We start from the raw sequence: 21,496 nt of genomic DNA, 5'->3' as shown, positions 1-21,496 counted from the left end.
CAGTTGCAGAGATTTGAGAAGTGATATTAACTTAGTTTATTGATTTACTGCTTAAAAAAAAAATCAAAGTTGGAAAGTATATGATTTCTACTAACATCTGAAGAGTGTTTGAACATTGATAATAGAATTGATTATGAGGAGTTTTATGTTGTTGAAATGGCATACTTCTAAAGGGAATGGAATGATCTGAAATGCACAGGATATTACTTGGATTCTCTGCTTAAGATCACTTTCATCTTCCTTTTAGTGATTACTTAATTATTTACTTCATTTTAAACCTCGACTGGGTCAGTGTTTGAGTTTGGCCTTGTGGAATAATGCTTTCGTTTATTTTTCCTGAAACATGAGACCCAGGGACATTTGGTTCCTTGAATCCACTCTTTTGTTCCTTTATCCCATTGAGGAGTGCAGCGTCGGTTCACCAGGTTAATCCCACCTGGATAGAGGAACTGACATATGATGAAAGAATGGATCGACTGGGCTTGTATTCACTGGAATTTAAAAGGATGAGAGGGTATTTTATAGAAACATATAAAATTCTTAAGGGTTTGGACAGGCTAGATGCAGGGGGAGTCCAGAACCAGGGGTCACAGTTTAAGAATAAGGGGTAGGCCAATTAGGACGGAGATGAGGAAAAACCTTTTCACCCAGAGTTGTGAATCTGTGGAATTCTCTGCCACAGAAGGCAGTGGAGGTCAATTCACTGGGTGTATTCAAGGGAGAGTTAGATATAGCTCTTGGGGTAATGGAATCAAGGGATATAGGAACGGGGTACTGATTTTGGATGTTGAGCCATGATCATATTGAATGGTGGTGCTGGCTTGAAGGGCCAAATAGCCTACTCCTGCACCTATTTTCTTTGTTTCTATCTTATGGCTGGTTTGTACCTCTGTCTCAGTTATCTATTTATTCCATATTTCCTAATACCATTGCCGACAAAAAAAAATTGATCTCTTACTTAAAGAAATTGAATATCTTCACATTCACTGCCTTTTAGAGTTGAGAGATACAGCATGGAAACAGGCCCTTTGACACACCGAGTCCACACCAACCACTGATCACCCGTTCACACTGCTTCTATGTTGTCCCATTCTCATTTACTTCATACACACTAGGGGCAATTTACGGCGGGCCAATTAACCTACAAACCCTGCGCCTCTTTGGGATGTGGGAGGAAACCAGAGCGCCCGGAGGGAGCCCACAAGGTCGCAGGGAGAATGTGCAAACATCACACGGACAGCACCCAAGGCCAGGATCGAACCTGGGTCTCTGGCGCTGTGAGGCAGCATTGCGACCCGCAGCACCACTGCACTGCCCAGAATATTTAGAGAATATTGTTTAAAATTCCCACTCATTCCTGAGCGGTGGTAATCACCCTAACCATATGACTGACCACTCTGTCTCTAATGGAAATGTCTGGCCCCAAATGTCGCCTGTCCATTTTCTCCACAGATATTGCCTGACCCGTTGCTGTACTCCAGCGCTTTTATGATTTGTTCATATTCCAGCATCCGCAGTTGCTGGAATATGAACACATCATAAAGTGCTGGAGTACAGAGTTACAGATGTCTCCAGTATAAAACAGTAGTCAATCCACAGATAGAGTAGTGTTTGTTGTTCTGCTCAAGCACAGTGGGAAGGCTGCAAATAGGATGTACAAGAGTATTACAAGCGCTAGAAAAATCTATTGAGAGCAGCAAGTGAAGAAATCTTTAGGACAAAAAAGATTGGAGTGAGGTGTAGTGGTGATGAGGGGCCAAGGTAGATAAATAGGAAAGATCTTTTTCCCCTTGTCAATGAAACACATTTCATTGTACCATTGACCCTGTGTTAACCTACAAATGACAACTAAAACTGAACTGAACTGACTTCAGTACCTAGCAACATAAAAGTAATTCACTTGCGAGAAGGATGAAGGGTGAGTTGAATGCTTTTTTCCCCATGCAGGTTGATAGGAGTTTGGAACACTCTTTACCTTTATTAAAAAAAAAGTGCCTTGATAAATACTTGAGGAACAATGACCGGCACAAAGGAGCTGCGGTATGGCGGCTGCCTTTCAGCGCCAGAGATCCGTGTTAAATGCTGACCACGGGTGCTGTCTGTGTGGAGTTTGTACATTCTCCATGGGTTTTCTCCTGGTGCTCCGGTTTCATCCCACATTCCAAAGACGCCAGGGTGTGTCAGTTCATTGGCTTCTGTGAGTTGCCCTAGTGTGTAGGATAGAACTAGTATATGGGCACTCATTGGTCGGCATGGACTCGGTGGGCTGAAGGGCCCATTTCCATGCTGCATCTCTAAAACTAAAGGTGATGGACAAAGCGAGCAGGGGAATGGAATTAACCCAAATTGTGTATTCTTCCTAAACGCTATTCTCAGAAGAATACTGTACTTTAGGTGGTATCTGACAAAGGCTCCACATAACAAAACCATACCTTTCTTTGTATGTATGTTGCTTTGAGATAAACAACTATTATTCTATTTGGTTTACTTTTTATTCTGCTATCCTTCCTTAGCTTCACACACGACCCAAGCGATCCTGGACATTTACAGCACTGAAACTGGCCCTTCAGCCCAACTCGTATATGGCGACCAAGTTGCCCCATCTTAGCTAGTCCCATTTGCCTGCATTTGACCCATATCCCTCTAAAACGTTTCCATCCACCTGTTGTACCTGCTGCAACCACCTCGACTGGCAACTAATTCCATTTACCCACCTCCCTCTGAGTGAAAAGTTGCCCCTCCGGTTCCTATTAAATCTCTCCCTTCTCACCTCAAACCTATGTGTTTTGTTGATGATTCCCTACCCTGGGTAAAAGACTGCATTCACTCTATCTACTCTCCTCGTGATTTTACACATCGCTATAAGATCATCCCTTGGCCTCCTGCGCTCCAAGGAACAAAGTTCTAGTTTGCCCATTCGCTCCCTATAGTTCAGGCCCTCGAGTCCCGGCAGCATCCTCGTAAATCTTCTCTGCTCTCTTTGCAGCTAAATCCAGTTCAACGTTTAATCAGAGATCAGTATTGAGACAGCAGATCTCAACAGGGGTCATTATAAGGGCAATGTAAATAGTTCCAGAATTCCGGTGGAGCTGAAGTGAACAGATGAACTAATGCAATGAAACCTACAGCCCTCAGACGCCTTTTGATTTTAATAGAACACACCACATAGAAAGGTACAGCACTGGAAGGGGCTCTATGGCACAGCATGTTTGTGCCGAACATCATGCCCAGTTAAACCGATGTCCTCTGCCTGTACATGATCCATAAGGTAATGTACATTTAATGGTATTGTACATTTAAAGTTAATGTCTCTGGCGCTGTAAGGCAGCAGCTCGACCCCTGTGCCAATGTGCTGCCCCTTTGTGCCAGTCATTGTTCCTCAAGTGTTTATCTGTTCCTTCTCTCGTATGCTTAGTGAGTTCCCTCTACGATGCAGCATTTGCCTTGTTACCTTGTGTAAATATGTTTCCCAGACTCTCAGTCACCTGCATTTCTGCTTCTAATTTCTGTCAGGAAACGTCTGTTGCAGGTATCCATCCATACACATCAGATAGATGCAGCATCTGGCCTGTAAACCATTCCTGAGCAGGCTTAACCATAGATGATAGCCACCTGGCCCAGATGAAAGGATTTAGGTTTGCGCATTGCCTTTAATATACATGGGACATCCCAGAACTCATTACAGCCACAAAGGTTCTTTTGAAATATATTTCAGTCACTGAATTCAAACATTGGTTTGTGTACGAACTGCATGATGTATTGGACTCTGCACAAGCAACTCAGGGCGGCACGGTGGCGCAGCGTTAGAGCTGCTGCCTTACAGCGCCAGAGACCACTGAAATTCCTTCCATTTGGTTAAAAAAAAAAGCCAAAAGTGATTGTGTTGAGTTTTTGCGAAGTGGACTGGCACTGTTTAGCTATTTAGGGTAGCAATGTGACCACTGAAAAGCGGCACAGTGGCCCAGCAATAGAGTTGCTGCCTTACAGCACCAGTGATCCAAGTTCAATCCTGACTACAGGTGCTGTGTGTATGGAGTTTGTACGTTCTCCCTGTGACCGCGTGGGTTTTCTCTGGGTGCTCCGGTTTCCTCCCACATTCCAAAGACGTATGGGTTTGGAGGTTGATTGGCTTGGTATGATTGTAATTTGTCCCTAGTGTGGGTAGGATTAGCGTTAGTATGCAGAGATCACTGGTGGTGCAGACTTGGTGGGCCCAAGGGCCTGTTTCCACATTGTATTTCTGAACTAAACTAAACTCGGTTCCATTTTCTCTGGAATGTCAGAGGTTGAGGAGAGACTTGATAGAAGGATATAAAATTATGAGGCATAGATAGGGTAGATAGTCAGAACCTTTTTTCCCCAGGTTGGAAATGTCCAATGCTAGAGGGCATAGCTATACGGTGAGAAGGGGAAAAATTAATGGAGATATACGGGGCAGGTTTTTTACACAGAGAGTAATGGGAGCCTGGAAAGCATTGCCCTGGATGGTTCTGAAGCCAGATACAATAGCTCATAAATTATAGGAGCAGAATTAGGCCATTCAGCCCATCGTCTACTCTGCCATTCAATTATAATTGATCAATTTTTCACTCTCAACCCCATTTTCCTGCCATCTCCCTGACACCTATACTAATTAAGAATCTGTTAATCTCCACTATAAAAATACCCACTGACTTGGCCTCCACAGCCGTCTGTGGCAATTAATTCCACAGGTTCACCACCCCCCATCACGGATAGTGGAGTTTGAGGCTTCTAGATAGGCACATGGAAGTGTAAGGAATACAAGGATATGGATCATGTACAGGCAAATGTGATTGGTTTAACTTGGCGATTGGTTCAGCACAAACATTGTGGGCCGAAGAGCCCGTTCCTGTGCTAAAGTTCTATGCTGTAGGTTCAATTGAAATCAATTTAACTAAGCTTTAGTAGAGTTCAAATGTACTTGGTATTACGGGCACAGAAAAGAGGATGGATTTCTACAGCAATGTCTGTTTTGTACATCTGGGAAGACAGGCAAGGCCTAAGTATAACGTTTAACCTGGAAAAAACCCCCCATCTCTGGTAGTCGCACTGCCTCAGTTCTACACAAAAAGACCATTCTAATCATGTGCTCAATTGGAGCTTAGATCCACAGATTTGCAGCTGAGGGATTGCAAATCATTAAATGAAAGCTGTCTCCCATTACCTGTTAAACTAAATCCCTCCAAGGAATGACTTTTTTCTGACATTGCTGGACAAACGCTAGGGATAGAAACAGGTGTGAGCCCAAGAGAGACCCCGAGTTGTTTGGAGCTAGTTAACAGACTTTTTGAGTGTGTGTGTGTGTGTGTGTTGGGGGGGGGGGGGGGGGGGGGGGGCGGAGAGACACACTGGTGCAAGGTTGTTCAGGGGAAGGCACTGGGGAGGAAAGTTGGGGGGGGGGGGGGGGGGGGGTGAGCGTTGGGGAGGGGAAGACAGGGGAGGGGGGAAAGGACATGTTTATATGTTGCCTAAAAGTGAACGTTTCTACCGCTGGGTTGTAAGCTACCCAAGGAACTGTAGGAACTGTAGGAACTATGAGGAACTGTTCCTCCAGTTTGCGTGTGGCGTCACTCTGGCAATGGAGGAGGTGCAGCACTATGGGAATGGGAAGGGGAGTTAAAATGGTTAACAACCAGGAGATCCAGTAGCCTTAGCGAACCGAGCGAAAGTGTTCGGCAAAGTAGTCACCGGGTCTACGGTTGGTCTTGCCATTATATAGGAGCCCACATCGGGAACACTGGATGCCATTGGATTCGGGTCCCAACACGAAACGTCACCTATCCACTTTCTCCAGAGAGGCTGCCTGACCCACTGAGTTACTGCCAGCGCGTTGTGATTCTGTTTTGAATGTTGAATTGGGCAGCGTTTCATCAAGGCATCGTGTTTGAGGTGTGAAATTGTTGAGAATGAATCGAACGATTGAATATGAAGCTTGATGGGGAGGGACCTCATCCTGGTTCTGGAATGGAAGGCACGTCCATTTGATCAATTCTAGATCCAACTTATCTCAATTTGACCAGAACATTAAAAAAAAGCTGTATAATGTCCAAGGTAGACAAAAGTGCTGGAGAAACTCAGCGGGCGCGGCAGCATCTATGGAGCGAAGGAAATAGGCAACGCTTCGGGCCGAAACGTTGCCTATTTCCTTGGCTCCATAGATGCTGCTGCACCCGCTGAGTTTCTCCAGCACTTTTGTCTACCTTCGATTTTCCAGCATCTGCAGTTCCTTCTTAAACATGTATAATGTCCAATATTTGTTGTTGGATATGTTGGACAACAAATGTCCAATATATATTTTGGATTTTTTTTTTGGATATCCAAATATATAATTTGGATATATTATATATATATTCCATATTAATTCCAGGATCGATTCTGTATGTCCAAAATGAATGCAAATCCATATTAATTTTCTTTGTTCGACGTGGGGGAGACGAATGCTAGATTTACATCTGTAGTTGAACTCCTTCACTGCCATATATATTTCATCTACCTATCTTATTTTAGATTGGAAACTTTGTGTGAAATAGCAGTGCTTGAGATAGTATTTAGCTCAGTCATAATTGCATGATGGGAATGCAAATGAGATTTATTAGTCTAATGCTTTCACTGTCTCCATGGTTATGAGGTAACAGTGTTGAGATGTGTCACATTGCATCCGTGAATTTGGTAAGAGTGTCAAAACAGCTTCAATTAGAACTCTCTAATTATGGCTCTGGAGATCTTGTAACAGTATAGATTCTTATTAAGAAACACTTAATGTGATATTTTGTGGATAAACGAGAGAAAGAAATAACTTAACTTGCAGGTTGCGGTTAAAAATCTAAAACTAAGTGCCCACTATGAAGAAAAACAAATGCCAAAGTTACAAATGGAAAAGCAGAAAATAGTGGAAATATATAACTAATTTGTCAGCATTTAAAAAGAACGGCTAGTGCTTTCTTCTACAGTTATAAAGGGAAAGCTAAACCACCATCAACTGATTAGATTTTATGTGTTTCTATCAGTTATGTTTCTTTTTTTTTAGATTTTAGGCATTTACAGATGGCTGAGAAAAGACCAGGGACTGTCAACTCTTTCACAATCCAGCACATAATGATGGACTGAGCAGATGTACTTTCTGCATTATGTCTTCGGTTTTAATTTAAATTCTTAATGAGAAATACTCGAATCCAAGATTAACAAAGCTTTTGTTCGGCAGGAACATCATGCCGTGAAAGATGGCTAATGTTCCAACTGCAAACTGTGTCCATCTAAAACCTGCCAAGAAAAAAGAGAGATAGCCCACCCGAGAAAATAATTGAATTTGCTATCGGATATCGGTTCAAATAAAAAGATCGACAAATGTCATGCAACATATAAAGTGTTTTAAAATGTATTCCATCAATGATTGGGGGAGGGGTGGTGGTTCAGAGATGGTGCTGAGGCTGTTAGATTTTCTCTCGCATGTTGGAGATGAGATCTTGTAGCTTTTGTGCTTGCAGGTGTTATTTGCACAGAATCTTGTCCTCATCTTGTGACATACAGATAGAGATTACTTCATTGTCAGTGGAGCTAATACTGCCCAATTATTGGCAACCATGTCTAATTCTGGCACTTAAATTCATATTTCCTTATGGCAAATCGGGAGGCCATTCAGCCCATTGACTGGACTTTAGATATACAGCGTGAAAATGGTCCATGCCGGTCCACCGAATCCGCGCTGACCAGCAATCACCCCTACACTAGCTCTATCCTCCGCGCTAGGAACAATTTACAGAAACCAAGAGGAAACTGAAGCATCCGGAGAAAACCCACGCGGTCACAGGGAGAACGTACAGAGAGCACCCGAGGTCAGGATCGCACCCGGTTCTCTGCCGTTGTAAGGCAACCACATCTACAGCTGCGCCACCGTGCCGCCCTTTGAGTCCATATCAACTCTCGAATCATGCCTCGCAATGCTCCCTGGTTCTCCTTCCACCACCCATACCAGGGGCAGTTTACGGTAGCCAGTTAACCTACCAGCACATGTTCGAATGAAAACCAGAGCACCTTGGGGAAACGTACACCCCGACAATGAGCATGTGTAAACTCCACGCCCATAACATCAAACCCAGCCTCTGATGACCTGTTGTCAGAGAACAGAGTTAATTGGCCTTCAGCAAACACCTCTGTCTGTCAGCTAGTTGAGGTCTTTCCCCTTGTTCCTCATTGACTTCAATTTTGTAATGTTGCCATATGTCAAGGATAGACATTCTAATTTCCAGGTCTTCTGTTCACCTTTGGGCCAAGTCTGCAATATGAGATCAGGGACAAACCGTGTCTGGCAAACCCGAAACAGTGTAAAAACAAACATGCCCCGCACATCGCCTTGAAACGTTACCCCTCTCACCTTAATCCTATGCCCCCTAATCTTTGATATGTCAACCCTGGGGGAAAGAGGTTGTGACTGAGCACCCTATTTATGCCCCTCATAATTTTATGTACCTCTTTCTGGTCTCCCCATATCCTCTGACACTCCAGAGAAACCAATCCAAGTCTGTCCCTGTAGCTGATACCTGGGCATCATTCTGCTAAACCTCTTCTGCACCCAAACCAAAGCACTTCACGTCCTTCCTATATTGGGGCAACCAGATCTGCACGCATACAAGGGTATTAGAGGCACTGTAAACTGCCCGATTCTGCTTTTGTGAAATTCTGGTTTTTGGAGACCACCTGAGGACCCCAGCCCTGCTCCTCAGCCACTATGTTGGATGAATAAGAAAATTGGCATTCCACATTGAAATCGTACGGGATGGTCAGGTTTCCTTTCGGATGGGCTAAATTTCATTCCGTGTGGGACACTAGGCGGTCGTCAAATGTGTAGGCACCATTAGATTTTGCCACCTGATGTCGGATTTATGGACTTCCAAGATGAATTTAACTTGCGATTTGGCTGAGATTGAAGCTCATGGAATTTAAAACAAGGCGTTTTCCTAACGGTGGATGGCTAAGTAATGAGTTTAAATTTTCATGGTGTTAATGGTCTTTTCCACACTATTTCTGGGTAATGGGAGTCTGGGACCATGGGGTACAGTCTGAAACTTCGTGCCAACTATTTGAAATATTAATTTTGGAAATGCTTCCAGGTGCAGAGGAGGGTAAACATTGTGAAATTTATTTTCGGAAATGAAAGTTGGTGGTAGTTGCAATTTTAATTCCATGTCTGTGATCGAATCGTGCGTTAAAAAAAAAAAGAATGTGGGGCAAAAGCGAGTAGGTCCGTTACAGATTGGCTGTGATAACACTGGCAAAATGAACAGGAAAAGAAAATATCTTCTTGCTGCAGGTGCCTTCTACAATCTCTTATGGTATAATAGTTCATTAGGAAGTTTATTGCAGAATTCTGCCAGGTCTGAAGAAGGGTCCCAACCCAAAACCAGGGGACATAGGTTAAAGGTGAGGGGGGAAAAGATTTAATAGGACCCCAGAGGGTAAAATCTTTTTACACAAAAGGTAATGGCTGTATAGAATGAGCTGCCAGAGAGGTAGCTGAAGCAGGAACAATCGCAATGTTTAAGAAGCCACGAAGGTGGATAGGAAATGTTGAGAGTGGATACGGGCCAAATGCGGGCAGGTGGGACTAGTGTAGATGGGACATGTTGGTGGTGTGGGCAAGTTGGGCCAAAGGGCCTCTTCCATGCTATATGATTCTATGACTATTAGTACAGGTGTTGGGGTTATGGGGATAAGGCAGGAGAATAGATAGATCAGCCATGATTGAATGGCAGAATAAACTTGATGGGCCAAATGGCCTATTTCTGCTCCTATCACTTTTGAACATGACTCTATGAAATGTTACCTATCCATGTTCTACAGAGATGCTGCCTGGCCCACTGAGTTACTCCAGCACTTTGTGTCTGTCCATCTACAAGCTTACTATATTGTAATCAGAAACTGGAACTCTGGATAATTTTTTTTGTCACCTTGTTCCTAAATTGCGCTTTTCAGATTCTCCAAGCAAAAGATGCATCCCTGCAATTTCTATCACCTGGCTCTGGACAAGATTAAAAAAAATTGGTCAGAAATCAAAAAAAGAAAATAATCTTGTTTAGAAAGCGCGTGTCACAAAATTTCAAGCAGTGGGTGGCCCTGTAATGTTTGACGTTTGATTTCTATTCCTGACACCCTAATTATATAATCTAGAAATGTGAAGAGAGCGGTGTTCTCCCTCTCTGATTCCAAGCTCCATTTACAAATGACTATGCTCAGAACAGATTAATGCCCTGCTGCCTCAATAAATTAAAGCTTCCAGCTTTCTGAGAGAAAGTACATCAGTGGAGTCTCCTGTGTCATTCATTGCTGGGGAAGTATGGTCACGGAAGTTGATGGTGTTTTTACTTGGTTTTACATTTTAAGCTGACTAAAATATTATTTTTTTTCCCCCCTCTCCAACAAATAGTTAGTAATTTAATTTTTATTGGGTAACAGTGGGTATGTAGCAGAAACACTGAAATCCTATGATGTGGTAAAAACAGAGGGTGAGATAATATAATCTGATTTACACTAGTTGTGTGTGTGTGTGTGTGCGCGCGCGCGCGCGCAAGTACACATGTGTGCGCACACATGCATGCGTGTCCACGTGTGCGCGTGTGTGTGTATGTGTGTGTGTGTGTGTATGTGCGTGTTAGTTTTGTCCATTATATGATTTTGACCGGCTCCTACTCCTGCAGCTGAGAGGAATTCTTGCTGGTCACATTTCTAGTTTTTGAAGCTCTTAAACACTGCTGCATGTGCGTAAATCTTGACTGGTGCAAAGGGAATTCGGGGATTGAGACGCATATAAATGCATCCTGTGTTGGTGGCGAGAAATGTTATGCAGCAGTTATCATTGACTCTTGCAGCCCAGTGGGAGTTCATTTATGGCATGTTGCATACTTGACTATAACCAATTTTGGCAGCCAGCAGGCTAATATTTTTAATATGAACTTATTTTTTTTCCAATGGAGGGGTTCACGTTCTTGAGGCTGTTGACCTGTACAAGCTTTAACCCTAATCATAATTTTAAAAGAAAGTTTATTTGCCAGCATGTGACAGACCATAAAGATGAGATACGCAGTAAAATTATGAATATGTAGTTTTTTTGTTGTTTCAGTCTCAGTATGATATCTTTAATTCTGAGCTATAAATGTTATTTTATACAATAAATAATAAACTATAATAAATAATAAATAAAAATATAAACAAAAACAAATAATGTGATGAGTCGATGATATTGCCACCTACATTTATATTAATAGGATTTTCAATCTCATTTTAATTTATAACATGAAAAAAATGACTTGTTTGGTAAAAGAAGTTGGAGCATTGTAATTCAATGCACTGTAATAATTATTTAGGATTTTACAGTGTAAAATGTCCACTTGTTTCATTTAGTTCACTCATCTGAGCCTTTTTAAGTTTGGCATCTTTTTTTTAAGGTATGATTTTTCATTTTGCATAAGTTGCAATTTTCATCTTTAATTTTTCAAGAATGCATGACGGGCTGTGAGTGCAGTTGATTCACAAAGCATTTTGTAGTTTGCCAGGATCGTTGATTTTACACCAGCGATTGAGTCTGAATGATGCTTTTGGTTCGAGATCACTGTATCACTGAACTTGTAGATCAAAGTGCAATGCTGGGATTAATTTGAAATACTGAGCCTGCCATTAAAGGGAATTATATACCAGTGCGTAAGTGCCATTACTTTGTGTTGCAGTTTCTGGGATTGTTGCAAGACGTGGCTTGCTGCTGTCTTGCTGGTAGACTTCAGGTACAGCGAGCATGAAGATGCGGTTTACATTGAGATCAACACTCACCCAATCCTAATGTAAAGCAATTTTAACATCACCTTGCGTACGGATGGAGGCAGCTTGTCTTGAAACACAGACACAAGCATTTTTTTTTGTTTCTAAGCGGTGGCATTTAAAATATTGTGTACAATACCATACAAAAAAGTATGCCTAGAAAATGGAGGTTATAATTTCTTGACCTAGTGGGCTTTGAATTTATTATTAGCTTGATTGAAAATGAGGTGCAGTGTTCCTTCTAATTGGTTTCATATGCAGACAGTGTTCCACTTAGAAGCTGCGGTAATCAGGAATATCGTATAACTCCATCCGCACATTGTTCGTAGTTTGAGAGCAAACCACTTTATTTTCCCTTCAGCCTATTATGTAATACATTAATTAAGCCCTCACAGGAGTAGCGGTTGAGGGGTTAAAACCTATAATTATTCAAATCTTTCAGGCTTTTCTACCAGTTTGCGATAATTTGATGAGGAAGTTCACTGTAATTAAATATTCAAATTATGAATAAGTGTCAATATGGCTTCCTATAGCCTGGGAATGATGATTAATTGTGTTCGAAACTCTAGTGACTACTCTAATATGGGGCAAACGTTTGCTGCTGATTATTTCTGTGCAATGCGTGCCATGTTTTTAGTTTTAGTATTCAGAGTGGTAATTGATTTGCCATATGTTGCAGAAGTGCAGGTATTTACAAGATGTGTATTTGCAGGACTCTGGGAATTTTTAATTATAATGTTAATTCTTCTTGTGGCAGGCAATTTTTAATTTTTTTTTTCCAACATTATGCTTTAAAATCCTCACTTGGCACATAAAGTCAGTAGTATTTGAATTACTGTTACATGCCTTTGCTACAGATTACATCATGTGTGCATTATATGTATTAAATGTAAGGCTGCTGTTATAATAGCATATTTGCATCTGCTTCTGGAGACCCATCTGTGCAAAGTAGTACTATAACTCAGGACTTCAGGTCCTGATGCTTTTTTGACTGCTTCAGTAAAAACCAGCTGTGCCAAAAGTGGCTCTCAGAGGCCATCATGTACCAGTTAGTCTTCAGGCAAACTGAAGGATAACTGCAGTTTGGCTTGAAGCTGAGGTTTACGTTCTTGCTCGGTCCTTTGGACATTTTTGATTTCAATGCAGTTAATTTTCAGGTTTCATTTATGATCAAGCAAATTTGGCTCAAGGGTTTCTTCAATACTGGAAAGTAGTCTTGAGAGAAACCAGCGTACTCTATTTTCTGCTGTACCTCCACCAGGCTGATAAATAGCCCAAGAATCTAGAAAAGCGAGAGCTCGAGTAACTCAGCGGGTTCAGGCAGCATCTCTGGAGAACATGGATACGGAACATTTCACATTGAGACCCTTCTTCCCACTGTCCATGCTCTCCAGAGATGGTGCCCAACCTGCTGAGTTACTCCATTACAGTGTGTCTTTTCTTTGTAAGCCATTTCGGGGTTGGGTCCCATCTTCGGGGTATCGGGCAACATCCCTGGAGAACATGGACGGACAATGTTTCAGATAGGGACTCTTCTTTAGAATCTGAAGAAGGGTCCTGACACGAAACATCACTTATCCATATTCTCCATTGATGCTGCCTGACTCGCTGTGTTACTCCAGCACTTTGTGTCTTATTTTTGTCTACAGTTCCTTGTGTCTGAGGAAACTAGAATCTGGTCTCAGGTTAGTGGTTTAAGACATGGATGGCAAACGTCATTTCTCAGATGGCTCAGCCATTTATGAGTTCTGGTCATGAATTGATAGATCACTCAGAGAGTCAAGGGTTGTGGGCATCAGTGAGGTAGTGGATAAGGTGCAGGGTTAGTTTTCTTGAACGGTGGAGCAGTTCCAAGCGGCTGAAGTTCCTACCATTGCTTTTTTTAATCATGATCTTACCAGGCACCTGGTATACGTGTAAATGAAGATGCACTTGGCCCCAGTCAGTGGTCATGACTTAAGGTTGATCTTAGTTTAGTAAAGAGATACAGTGTGGTAACCGGCCCTTCAGCCCACCTAGTCCGCACCAACCAGCGATCCCCGTGCACTACCACTAACCTGCACGCTAGGGACAAATTACATTCTTACCAAAGCCAATTAACCACCAAACCTGCATGGCTTTGGAATGTTGGAGGAAGCCGGAGCTTCTGGAGAAAACCCATGCGGTCACAGGGAGAACGTGCAAACTCCCTACAGACAGCACAAGTACTCAGGATTGAAGGCAGGAATGGGGTACGGATTGGGGATGATCAGCCGTGATCCTATTGAATGGTGGTGCTGGCTCGAAGGGCCGAATGGCCTACTTCTGCACCTATTGTCTATTGTCTATTGAACCTGGATCTCTGGTGCTGTAAGGCAGCAACTCTACCGCTGCGCCACAGAAGGATGTGGATTCTTATTTAAGCTTTTCATCTGAGCAGAAGTTGAGGTTTTATTTTTTCCAAGTGTGCAAATGCCTTTTATTATTTTAATATTGAGAGATGTGAGGTCAGCTAAACTGCTCAATGAAGGGATGGTCAATGGTGCATGGCCGTCTGGCAGTGTTGGAGAAGGAGGGTGAAACTCTGGCAGGTCTGAAGTGAATGCAAAGGCTTGGTGGCATCAAAGGAAATGAGAGGGGTCAGTTAAAAGTTATGTGAAATAATTACCTGCAGAACTTGATTTTTCTGTCCAAACCTCTCTGTTGGATCTGTTGCATTTCTTTGTAAATTCCAACCTCTGCCTTGTCAGTGATTGAAATCGCAAGTTAATATTTTGAGGCAATATCATTTCCTGCAATAACTCAGTGGTGGTGACTTTGCTGGCTTTTGGTTCCTGCTAGATTTAAATAACATTCTAGAGTCATAGAGCCTTACAATGTGGAAACAGGCCCTTCGGCCTAACTTGCCCACACCGACCAACATGTCCCATCTACACTAGTCCTACCTGCCTACATTTGGCCCATGTCCCTCCAAAACTGTCCTATCCATGTACCTGTTCAAATGTTTCTTAAACGTCACGATTGTACCATGCCTCAACTACCTCCTCCTGCAGCTAGTTCCATACACCCACCACTCTTTGGTGGAAAAGTTACCCCTTGGGTTCCTACTAAATCTTTTCCCCCTCACCTTAAACCTATGTCCTCAGGCTCTTCATTCCCCTGCAATCTCAGTGCGTCTATCTGATCTATTCCACTCATGATTTTGTACACTTCTTTAAGATCACCCCATGGAATAGGATCCTTGGCTGCTCAACCTATTATGTATTCTATTGAATACATAATTATGCAAAGTAGCGTGGTTTTTACTTGACTGTATATCAGTTTGTTGTGACTGTTATTAGGGCACCAACAACGTCACATCAATGAAATTTTCGTGGCAAAACAAAAGGAAATGTTTTTTTCTGTGGAAAAACATTCACCGGAGGCCAGTATGCTATTAAATATTACACATAAATAAAACGGTAACGGGACAGGGATATCGTAATTACTGTAATGATTCCTGTTATTTAAAACCACTATCTGGTAATATCAGCAAAAGTCAAACTAATCATAATTGCATCGCCAAGTTTATTATATTCTGCCAGAATCGATCACTGCAAAGCAATGGCCTTGTACTTTTTCCTGAACCCACAAAACAGTTTGTTTAGCACATTATTACTTTTGTCCAAGAAAAGGTTTTGGTTTTAAGTCCAGAAGCACTTGTTTGATTTTTTTAAATTGAGGAAGTGAAGCAATGTTCTTTGGATGAAACCAACCCTTTGAGCTCTTGTGGAACAAGTTGGGTTGGATGTGGTGTTCTCTCTTCTCCAAATAAGGAGCATCCCCAGAGTAGATCTAGTGTTAGTTGCCCATTGTCGTTTGCTTCAAAAGGTGGTTAGAGTCAGAGTCAGATAGAGGGTAAACAGGCCCAGCAGCCCAACTTGCTCACACCGTCCAACATGTCCCACCTACACTAGTCCCACCTGCCTGCGTTTGGCTTGTATCCCTCTAACCCTATCCTGTCCATGCACCTGTCTAATTGTTTCTTAAACGTTGTGGTAGTACCTGCCTCGCCTAGCTGCTCTGGCAGCTCGTTCCATATACTCACCACCCTTTGTGTAGATAAAGTTACCCCTCAGGTTCCTATTAAATCTTTCTTCCCTCACCTTAAACCTATGTCCTCTGGTTCTCGATTCTCCAACTCTGGGCAAGAGACTCGCAAGAGTGTTTACCCGATCTATTCCTCTCACGATTTTGTACACTTTTATAAGATCACCCCTCATCCTCCTGCGCTTCAACCGATAGGGTGCCAACCTGCTCATCCTCTCCCTATAGCACAGGCCCTTAAGTCCTGGCAACTTCCATGTAAATCTTCTCTGCTCCCCTTCCAGCTTGCACCAGGTTATGTCAGATTAAATTAGACTTGTTGTGGTTAAACTGCTGTAAGACCCAGATGGAAGGTGTTATGTGGTAATCAAGTGGGGTAATGAAAAAAATTGCCAAGTATAATAGGTGCAGGCAAAATATAAAAACAAGGAACTGCAAGGGTCCCGATGGGACCCTTTTTTCGGATCGGAACCGACCTATCCTTGTTCTCCAGAGATGCTGCCTGACCCGCTGAGTTACTCCAGAATGTTGTGTCCTTTTGTAACAATGCAGGGTTGTGTTGGGTAGGATAGTCTGCTCGTTGGTCTTGACTATTCTTGTAGCTACTGTATATCATCAGTGTAATAATGGGATATAATATTGTTCTGCAAAAATACTCATTTCGAGAGACAGGATCGAACGATGTGTGAAATTTGTCTATTGTGTTTGAAAATATGAAAATACAGGGGACGATAATCACAGAATTTGTTTCTTCAAATATGAATTTTAGGAGAACGTTTTAAGCCATTAAGTGGGACAGTTAGTTAGTGATTGATTGTGGTGGATTGTGGTAGACTAGTTGAAGAATTATCTCACACATACTATTGATATCATTTTTGTTCATCAACATCACACAAATACCAATTTTCCTCTGTACTTGTTTTTTTAGCTAGATTCTGAACCACTGAAATAGTTCAAATTACATTTAGTGACACTTCTTCAATGTTTAGCTTAGTTTAGAGATACAGCGCGGAAACAGGCCCTTCGGCCCACCGAGTCCGCGCTGACCAGCGATCCCCGCACATTAACACCACCACACATACACACTAAGGATAATTTACACTTTAACAAAGTCAATTAAGCCATAAACCTGTACATCTTTGGAGTGTAGGAGGAAACCGAAGATCTCGGAGAAAACTCATGCGGTTAAGGGGAGAACGTACAAACTCCGTACAGACAGCACCCGTAGTCGGGATCGAACCCGGGTCTCTGGCGCTGCAAGCGCTGTAAGGCAGCAACACTACCGCTGCGCCACCGTGCCGCAAATATTACCTCACAGTTGTTGGCTTGTACAAAAGATTCTCCCATGAACAAGGAATAAGAAACAATTTACTTTTACGAAGTGTTCCTCTGAGCATCTGATGAGGTGCTAAATGTTTTTGAGTGATCCAAAGTATTTTAAAAAAATGTGATTAGTCTTCAGGATGTATGAAGTGTAGCATCCAATTTGCACACCCAAGATCCAGCAAACCGTAATGAGGGAGATGACAAGATAATCCTCCATGAACAACCATAAATCAGATTAAGCATTGCCCAGCACATCACTAACACCCTTCTGTACTTTGATTAGTGCCAGGGCCTCTTATACATCACTCTGATTCAAGCAATCAGGATTTGGGTTTTATGTCTTATTCGAAGAACACCACCTCCAGCAGTGAGGCCATCCTTCAAGATCGTGCTGAAGTGGCAGCTGGGATTAGGTACTGCACTGTAGTTTCTGGACTTGGCCATGAACCCATGATCTTATGACTCGGGCGCTAATAGCACAATGAACAACTTAAATGATAGTAAACCAAAACTTTTAATTTGGAGCATTTTAAAATGATTTTACAATTGGGAAAGTTTTTGTGTCAGAAACCATGGGTTGATTTCTACCGCACGGTGTCATACGTTCATAGTCCCCAAGAAATGGACATGCTTAAAGTTATTGCATTTGTCAACCCATGTCAAAGATGACTTTTGGTTTCAAAGCAATTTACTATTTAAAAAGTGGAGCAAGCCTTTCACAAAGATATTAATGGATAGGGAATGTTCATTAAAGCTAGCAAATCCTCTTGTGAGATTGATGGCCAGCTGTTTAAAATTCACAGCCAACCTGTGCTCGGTCTTAGACTATGTAAGTTTAAATTAATGGGATAAGAGGAAACTGTGACATATCTGAGGAAATATAATAAGATGCACATCATTGGGGAGTGCGAAGGAATTTTTCACACGAAATAGCTGCTGATTTGCAAAACCCTTCTGGAATTTTTTTGTGAGATCCTTTTGTTTTAAATTGTACTTTGGGAAAAATGGAGATTCCCTGTAAAGAAAATAAGCGTTGGCCTTGTATAATTCTTACAGAATTCTTGTTGAAAGTTAGAACCTTCGGTGGAAACAAAATCACTTTGGGGTAATTTTAGCAAATTACGAACACCCTGGTGTATTTTCATTGTTCATCAATCTCAATTTTTTGAGCAGGGAGATGTGAGTTTTATGGATCTTCGGCAGTTGTTTGTTAAAGACTGGATAAGAAATTCTGCTTTTTAAAGTTACTTGCAGTGTGTAAATTTAGTTATGATTGTAGCTTTATAGTTGACTGTGATCAAATAAAAACTCAAAATATTCCTTCACCTGTGTCGACAAGTTGGAAAGAATACAGACGAGAATTTCAAGGATGTTGCCAGAACTCGAGGGTCTGAGCTATAGGGAGAAGTTGACCAGGCCAGGACTCTGTTCCTTGAAGTGCAGGAGGATTAGGGGTGATCTTGTAGAGGTGTATAAAATCATGAGAGGAATGGATTGGGTAAACATACATAATCTCTTGCCTAGAGCAGGGGAATCGAGAACCAGAGGACATAGGTTTGAGGTGAGGGGGGAGAGATTTAATAGGGATCTGAGAGGTATCTTTTTCACACAAAAGGTGGTGGGTGTATGGAACGAACTGCTAGAGGAGGTGGTTGAGGCAGGGACAATTACAACATTTAAGAAACAATAGGACAGGTTTAGAGGGCCAAACACAGGCAGGTGGGAATAGTGTAGATGGGGACATGTTGGTCGGAATGGGCAAGTTGGGCCGAAGGGCCTGTTTCCAGGCTGCATAACTGACTCAACCTGGCAACTGTCTTTAACATAGACATGCCTGGAGGAGATTTTACAGTGGAGCAGACGGAAACTCCTGGATATAACTTGTTTAAGCAAAATGCTTTTCTTTTGGCATAGTGTGGAAACTGGAATCGAAAATTGACTGTAAGGAACCTTTTATTATCCTGTGACTGGAACATTTTTAATTTCCTGGGTATTATTTGATGTTTTGATAGGTGAATGCAGTATTACTTCATTTAGTAGACAAAAATACTGGAGAAACTCAGAAGGTGCGGCAGCATCTATGGAGCGAAGGAAATAGGCAACGTTTCGGGCTGAAACCCTTCTTCAGCCTCTTCACCCGAAACGTTGCCTATTTCCTTTGCTCCATAGATGCTGCCGCACCCGCTGAGTTTCTCTAGCATTTTTGTCTACCTTCGATTTTCCAGCATCTGCAGTTCCTTCCTGAACAGTACTTCATTTGGTAGCCTGATGTCGACTTGCATTCAAAAACACTAAAAAGTGTTTGCAATTGAAATTCGGATTGTAATCGTCTATTTAAAGTGGCATTGGTTGCTTGCCTGCCCCTTGCACTCCATTGCTTCTATGGACAGAAAAAGACGAACAAGCTTGCATTCAAATCGTGTTTTTCACATCCTCGGGGAAACACTGATCTTTCACAGTCAATCCAGAACTATAGAAATCAAGCCATTGTTTTAAGAATGGGGATGGCAATAATCTTACTGATCTGTATGCAAACAAGAATTTCACTGTTCCTTGATGATAAAGAACTGTCGAACCATTGACAGGTTGAACCTGCAATCTTCTGGCTGAAAAGCAAAAATAACGCAAAGGTGATTTATCTGCTTTTTCTTAACAGTTTTCTGTCACATTACTTTTGTCAATAACTATTTTCATGTAAAATGTGTACTAATATTAAGTGATGTGATGCATTGCCTCTGCTTATTTGGACTCTGTGCGGGTGTTAAGAAATCTATCTTTTATTAATTAAACAGAAACTAAATAAATGTTTGAAATATGCTCCTATTTTGATGGGGGATCTTTTTTTGTCTCTGATGCAGGCATGTATCCTTGACGCTTCCTGCTAGTTTCCGAAATAAGATGCCTGGCAACAGACCAGACTTTGAACACCAGACCTCCAGCCTATATGCCATATCAGGTGAGTCTTCAAGAACTTCAGTCATCCAGCATCAACATGCATAATTTCAGGTTAAAAACTATATGCCACATTAGCATACGCTATTGATGGAAGTAGAGTTTGTAATGATACCGTTTGATCAACTTCCACCGAACGAGAAATAATCTTATAATTAGGGAACTAAAGTTGTTGGGTACTATAAGGTCAGATGAAAACATTAGTGTAATGCAAATGATACCTATCTGCTTTTCTCTTTCCAGCAGCTCACTCTTTTGACCTATGCAAAAGTGCTCCAGGGGAGCTTGCTGTATTTTCTGCTTGCATTTCCAGGGAATATTTGTATGCAATACATTAAGATGCTTCTTGGAAACGTTCTTTTATTATTCGCAGTAGCTCAGACCTGCATTCAAATATTTCTTATTGATAAACCGTTGCGTGAAGTGTGGTTAATTTGAAAAGCCCAGCTATAAAAGATTTTTATACATTCATTATTCTGCAAAAAGGAGCTTGCTTTTCATGGCATTTTTGTGGAACAATAATGCAGCTAAGGAATTGCTTCGGGTTTTATTTTCTCGCACGGCAAAGCAAACGAAGCGGAAGTTCTGTGAATTACAAGCATCTCCCTGTGCAGCTTACAGATAGTTTAGTTTAGTTTAGAAATACAGCGCGGAAACAGGCCCTTTGGCCCACCGAGTCCGCACAGACCAGCGTTCCCCGCACACTAGCACTATCGTACACACACTAGGGGCAATTTACATTTATACCAAGCCAATTAACCTGCAAACCTGGAGTGTGGGAGGAAAGCGAAGATCTTGGAGAAAACACATGGGGTCATGGAGAGAATGTGCAAACTCCATACAGACAGCACCCGTAGTTAGGATCAAACCCGGGACTCTGGCACTGTAAGCGCTGTGCAGCAACTCTACCGCTGCGCCACCCGATGCTAGTTTAAGTATAAACTGTACATTGCATAATTAGCAGAATGGTTAAACATACGTGCTAAAAAGATCCCTTGACCTGATTTTAAAAAAAAATTGGTGCAGAAGATTAAGTCTCACTTAATAATGATTTATCACCCAGCTTCATTCTAGCCTCTTGTATAAATGTAGGAATGCGATCTAAAATATTATTTGTGCAATCTTAAAATGTCTATTTTTACACATTAATTAATAAGTCAGCCCAACAAAAAGAATGATGTTTTTAAACGTTAGGTTTTTCTTCTATCTAATGGGGATTGGTGTGGGGTGGGGAGTGGTTTAGAAGGAGGGGGTATTGTTAATAGCGAAACTCTTAAATGAACACATTTACTATTAATCATATGTTTTATGCTTGTTGCCAGGGTGG

The 21,496-nt window shown here is 41.9% G+C and overlaps 1 protein-coding gene across 5 annotated transcripts in view; it reads left to right on the top strand.

Moving 5' to 3' along the window:
* Positions 1-21,496, top strand: part of LOC129711847 (multivesicular body subunit 12B-like) — a 224,990-nt gene that overhangs the window by 89,959 nt on the left and 113,535 nt on the right. For all 5 annotated transcript variants that reach the window (XM_055659807.1, XM_055659809.1, XM_055659810.1 and 2 more), the window contains exon 7: positions 20,076-20,173. In XM_055659807.1, the coding sequence (XP_055515782.1) occupies positions 20,076-20,173 (98 nt within the window). The remainder of the gene's footprint in view (positions 1-20,075; positions 20,174-21,496) is intronic.

The sequence above is a fragment of the Leucoraja erinacea genome, chromosome 31 (genome assembly GCF_028641065.1).
Source record: "Leucoraja erinacea ecotype New England chromosome 31, Leri_hhj_1, whole genome shotgun sequence".
Classification (NCBI taxonomy): domain Eukaryota; kingdom Metazoa; phylum Chordata; class Chondrichthyes; order Rajiformes; family Rajidae; genus Leucoraja; species Leucoraja erinaceus.
The sequence above is the reverse complement of the archived record's forward strand: the minus strand, read 5'-3'. Positions and strand labels throughout refer to the sequence as shown.